General features: G+C 41.5%; 1 protein-coding gene across 1 annotated transcript; it reads left to right on the plus strand.

Annotated features, from left to right (window-relative positions):
- Positions 1-3509: 3509 nt before the first annotated feature.
- On the plus strand, positions 3510-5782 carry LOC137934459 (protein HAIKU1-like). The gene is made up of 2 exons (XM_068778799.1): positions 3510-3883; positions 4042-5782. Exon 2 carries the CDS (start codon positions 4353-4355, stop codon positions 5235-5237), a length of 885 nt encoding a protein of 294 aa, XP_068634900.1. The 5' UTR covers positions 3510-3883; positions 4042-4352; the 3' UTR covers positions 5238-5782.
- The last annotated feature ends 328 nt before the right edge of the window (positions 5783-6110 follow it).

The following is a 6110-nucleotide window of genomic DNA, read 5'->3' on the forward strand; positions in this document are numbered from 1 at the left end:
GGTACACGTCTATTGCAATGGTAGAGATAGTATCTTCCCATGGCGATAAACAAAGTTGTGAATGCAAACATATTTGCAAGCTTTTCTTTGTCTGTCATAATGTCCATGGAAATCTACAAATTCAATGGCCTAAAAGTCATAAACACAAGTAAACATCAATCTTCAATCATAACCTATTTGCAATCACACCTATACACAACCATATTCATCCACATTCCCACATCCTACCTTCAATCACATCCCTACGCAACCATATCCATTTAATTGTCCACATCCATACTCATCCACCATATTCATCCATGCAATATATTAACACAACAACATATAAAATTTAAATACTAACCATACTAATACATCTTGCAACGTCATAATTCAAACATTATACCTAATGCATAACAATATTCCAAAAGAAGATAATGTATTTAAAACGCATTACAATTAGTTTGTTGCACAATATTTAAGCCACTCGACCCGCTCTTCCACTGTCATCTCCGTTAGATACTCCTTCTTACTTGGCATATCCAACTATAAAGGAGCACGAAACTTCAAGTCTATAGACAGGTCCGGGATTTCCCTAAGAGCTTTGACCCAATCTGCCTCTTTAGGCTTCATGACATCCTTAAATGTCTGAGCTATTCGATCCATTGGATCAATGAATTTACTAGTGTCATCACCAGACATTTCGGTTCTCTTTCTACGACGACTTGAAGATGACCGCTAACTTCTTTGAGATTGATTAGCTGTCGACTCATTCGCGCTTAATAATGGCGATGGAGTATCCCTAACTATATCAATATCCTCAAGCTCATCCATCGAGACATGTTCTGACTTATGGATGAGTTCATCGCCCTGCTCTACAAAGGTTACACCTCCTGACCCCATGGCTATTGTGTTTCCCACCACCACAGCTAATTTGTCGTACAGGAGGCACCCTTCAAGTCTGTACTTCTGAGCATCTTTATGCTCCTACAAGAGTAAAACATGTTTTAGACGTCTTGGAATAGAGTTATACTAACGTGGAAAACATAAAAAATATTTTATAGTACATAATGATTTACTGACCTTTATGTAGTCAAGTCATACAGAATTACATGCAGTCACTCGTTGTATGGTTGCATCCCAACCGAAACCACTAGTATTGATATAGTTCGTTACCGATTGCAATGTCTTCTTCCATGATCTTGTTCGATTCTTCACCTGCTCAATAGTTTTTTTATTGAATGCGTCTTCATTGAACTTATTAACACAGTCCATATATACCTCATGCTTCCAAACCCCATTAGGCAACTTGTTCCCTATATTGACCTGCTCGACCAAGAGATTGAGCATTTTGCTATCATCTTCTAAGGTCCAAATGTCATATGGTCGAGCAGTTGGTTGTCTTCTTATAGCCATGTATAATCTAAATCCGAGATGGTCTTCATGGAAAAAACTTTATCAGACAACCTTTACCTGTCACGGAAACACAAACCATAAAAAATAGAATACCATGTGGTGGATATGTATAAAACCTGAATCTCCTCGCCACATGGCAAAAATATTCCATAACACTTCAAAAATTCTCAACAACATTCTAAAACATTACAAAATTAATCAAACTAGTTTCACTATTGCATATGCACCAAACAATGAGAAAACACACACATCAAGTCCAAATTCAATGAACACCCCTGATAGAGCCCCATATAACTTTGCAGTCACTACGAACTGAACTTTGAAAGTGATGGGGGTCGGGTTTCGTTGGCTAATGGAGGCCTGTGTAGGCGATTCAACCTTGTTTGAATTGGACTAAAAAACCCTAATAAAACCTCAACCCTAAACCATCAAACCCTAAACCCTATCACCCACTAAACTCTAAACCCTAAACACTAATTCCAAAACTTAATACCCTAAACCCTAGACCCCTAAACCTTAAAAGCCCTAAACCCTAAACCCTACACCCTAATTCCAGACCCTAAACCCAAAAAACCCTAGACTTTAAAAACACAAAACCCCCAAAACCTTAAAAACCTTAAACCTTAAAAACCCTAATCCCTAAAAATACCATAAATCCTTAACCATAAACCCTAAACCCTAATGCCAGGTCCCTTAAATACTGAGCACCAAACCCTATAAATAAACCCTAACCCGAATCAAGAATTTAGACCCTAAACCGTAACTCTAAATCCCACAATTATGCACAAATAATCCCCAATTAGGTACTGAAACTAAAATTAAATCAAATAGAACACTAATTTAATGGAAAAAAATTAGGGTTTAGTCATACCTTCTGAAATTTGGGGAAAATCGAAGCCGAAGGGTTAAATCGAAGTCGAACGGGGAAATCGATGCCTAATCGAAGTAGAAATTAAGCAATCGATGCCCAAATGTTAAAATCAAAATGGGGGAAATCGAATGAAATCGGAAGGTATTTTTGGGGAAAAGAGAATAGCGAGGGAGAGAAGGGAGAGAGAGGCTAAAAGGGAGAAGTGAGGGAGAAGAGAGAGAAGAAAGGGTGGTCGTGAGGGATAAGAGAGAGGGAGAAGCGAGAGAGAAAAAACGGAGAGCAAGTCCGAGATAAGAGAGGGAGGCACGGAGACGAGAGAGAGGGTGCGGGAGAGAGGGCGAGTCCGAGAAAAGACCGAGAGACGGAGGCCGAAGAAGAGAGGGAGCAGAGACGGAGGCCGGAGAGGAGAGTATGAGAGAATAGAGGGAGTAGAGACGTCGAGGGCGCAGGGAGACGAGAGAGGGGGTGCGGGAGAGGGAGAAAAAAATGAAAATGAGAAGAGATCGAGATAGGGGGAAAAAAACGTAGAGGGTTCGAACCCTTCCTTCATCCGGATGATTGGCAAAAATGGTCGAAAACTAGATTCCATTTTTTATAACGTGGAGATGATGTTCCGCTTCATCTCCAACATCCAGATGACATGAACTCTGGCGGCCCACTAACGACGTAAATTGATAAACGGCGTAATGCGGCTGATCTTCATCTTACCTTGAAGTTGACTCCCGCCTTTGTTTACAATAGAGAAATTCTTATTCTTTTTAAAGCCTTTCTCAAGAGATACGAAAATCATGACACCATTTCGTGAGGTCATGCATTTGCTTTCCGGGAAAGTGGACTTAGAGATATTGTTTCAGACCATCCTTCCAAGTTGGAAGAAAACCATTGGGTAGGTGTCGAAATCTAAACCAGTTACAGACCAGATCAATTAACGATTAAACATCAATCACCTAATCTGGTCCTTAATCGAATGGGTTTTTTATGATATTGGTTACATAGGAAGTATGTTTTTATGATTTTCGTTTCTTCTCAAATAAATTGGTTTACAGTAGTTTATCCAGCTTAGCTTTTTTAACAGTTTCCGAAAACTAAATAAATCTTGCTGTAGGCAGATACGAGGAGGAGCCAAGCTTAATTAATAATAAAAAATAAAAAAAAACGGAAAGATGACAGAATATGATATATTGTTTCTTTCGTTGTTTACTGTTAATCAATTTCTTACACAGCCTCCGTCGTTATTCATTAACGCGTTTAAATCTTCTTGTCCTTCCTCATCTGCCTCTCTGTTGACCGCACGCCGTCGTTTCCACAGTTCGTTTCCATCCACGGCTGGGACGGACACGTCCACCATGGGTGAATAAGGCCTCAATGGTCCCGCGCACCTGTAAACGACGACTATACGTAAGCAGTTCGTCATTCCTTTGTATGCAAGAGTCTCAATTGTCCACCCTCTGGAGTCTCCACTGGCAAGTCGGCGAAATTACATAACTTAGGGTTTTCCTTGTCTCGATTCGATCAGATCAGAGCTTCCGTCCGTGAATCCTCATCCTATAACCGGGAAAAGCCCCATGGCTGTTACTTTCTACTTATGCTAACAAAAAGTGGACGGATAAATACCATGTGAGTTTGCTCTTCTTCCGCCTGTCTTTTCTGCACGAAAAGTAAATCTAGGGTTTGGCTTTCTTGATTGCTTTATTCTGTTTTCGATTTCCGGTTCCCGGTCTCTCTCTGTGATTGGTTTGGTTGATCTATATTTGTTTGCAATGGTTGACTTGCAGTTGCCTCGTCTGCGAAGATCGATTAAGCTTCGTTTGCGTTCGGAGGCGTGTGGAGCTCGGTCTTGCTTGAAGGCTGAAGTCGCTTGAGTTTGTAATTTCAGTTGGTTGTTCTTATCGGTGGAGATCCTTTTTTGGATAGATCTTCGAGAGGTTAGGGAAGCTCTAGGTTTCTTACTTGGCGAGATGGGGAAATCAGTTGTCGCCCAAATGCTGTGAATTTTGACTCGAATTTGTAGGAGTGCTCTCTGTTCTAGTTCCAAGGAAGCTGGTTCTGCAGCTACTCTTTTGGGAATTTGGGTTTTGGTTTCGAAATGGATAACTCAAATTTTTCTCGGAATAAGCAAAATGATCATTTGGGTGTGAACAAGATTGGTAAAAATATACGGAAAAGTCCGATACACCAATCGAACTTCACGAACCCTAAGCAGCAACCGCAGCCTCAAGTGTACAACATAAGCAAGAATGATTTTCGAAACATTGTCCAGCAGCTAACTGGTTCGCCCTCCCAAGAACCCCCGCCAATGGCCCCCTTGGTCCCCCCACACAACCCGCCGAAATCTCCGAGCTTGCGGTTACAGAAAATCCGTCCGCCTCCGCTCTCGCCAATCGCCCGGCCGCCTATAGCTGCTCCTGTCCGTGGGCAGGTACCCTTTCACAGCACCAATCCCAGTATGAACCCTGCCGCAAATTCCATGTTTTTCAATCGTTCCCCACAACCTTCGTATTCTCCTTTGCCTCCGATTGACATGACGTGGTCCCAACCTGCAGAATCTCCCATATCTGCCTACATGCGCTACCTTCAGAATTCAATCATTGATTCGGGCTCCAAGCAATCTCCTCCAGCCCCGCACCCTCAGGCACTGTCATCGTCAGGCCTACTTCCTACTCCTCCGCCCCCTGCTTTTCCATCTCCTCGAGGTAACGGGCCGGCACTTTTGCCTTCTCCTACATCACAGTTCCTAATGTCATCTCCTACCAGTTTCTTGAACTTATTGTCGCCCAGGCCGTCTTACCCGCTGCTTTCACCTGGGTTTCAATACTCCCCTCCGTTTACCCCCAATTTCTCATTTTCACCATTGCCTCAATCGTCTGGGATTTTGGGTCCAGTACCACAATTGCCACTGTCCCCAGGGCTTCTGTTCCCTCCAAGCCCTACAGGCTTCCGTCCCGTCTTAAGCCCAAGATGGAGGGAGTAAAATTTGTCAATTTGGAGCCTTGACAGGCATTTCGAAGGCTAAATATCATGTAAACTACTGTAAGAGGCTGTGGGACGAAATGTGTAGCCTCGTCATGCTATTGGTTTTCTTTTGTCCCTTGCTTCTCTTTCTGTTGATTCGTTTTTTTTCCTCAAAAATGAGGTTCTGCTTGGGCAAAAACTGGTTGGCTTTTTCTTTTGCTAGACAGGCATTCACTGTTGTTTTATAAGTTTCACCTGGGTTAGGACAATTGGGTTTCTTTGTATACGGAGATGAAGAAGGAGACTCAAGCAAGACAGAACTATAATAGGGAACAAGGGAGCTGTACACACTATCTAGTTTCTAGAGTATTTGGTAGATGAGTATTCTTGTAATTTCTGTTATTTGGTCTTTAATTTTTACTGGTGTTCTATGAGCTATTCAGCTTCCAAGGGAGTTCTCATAGCCACTAATCCAATGCCACTTATACCTTGTGTAGCTTATAGCTGTACAATTTCTCTTTCTGTGATACAGTGGTAGGGGTTTCACTGTTCTCAATTTAAATACTGTCAGAAGAATGTGTAGCTTCTGTTGTGAATTTGCATTATAATGATAATAATGGTTTTGAATTTTTTGTTATTGGTACTTGATATGTCGACTGCGCGGAAGCATCTCATGATCCAAAAATATTGTTCAATTTGTCTCGGGTTATCTTTTTATGTGTTTGCAGAGGTAGAACATGTTAATGGTTTTTTATTGTTTCAACGACCAAACATAATAGTGTTTGATTGGTACATGTTATATCTATAGTCTTGTTCTGTACACAGGTCAAGGGAAGCGTTTCTGATGGCATAGATGTTGTTCAATTCATTTATGGTTATCCTTTAATTTGTT

Source organism: Aristolochia californica, unplaced genomic scaffold (assembly GCF_029961685.1).
Source record: "Aristolochia californica isolate CCGP_79_NKW_82.1479 unplaced genomic scaffold, dmAriCali1.0.hap1 SCAF_6, whole genome shotgun sequence".
NCBI classification, from domain to species: Eukaryota; Viridiplantae; Streptophyta; class Magnoliopsida; order Piperales; family Aristolochiaceae; genus Aristolochia; species Aristolochia californica.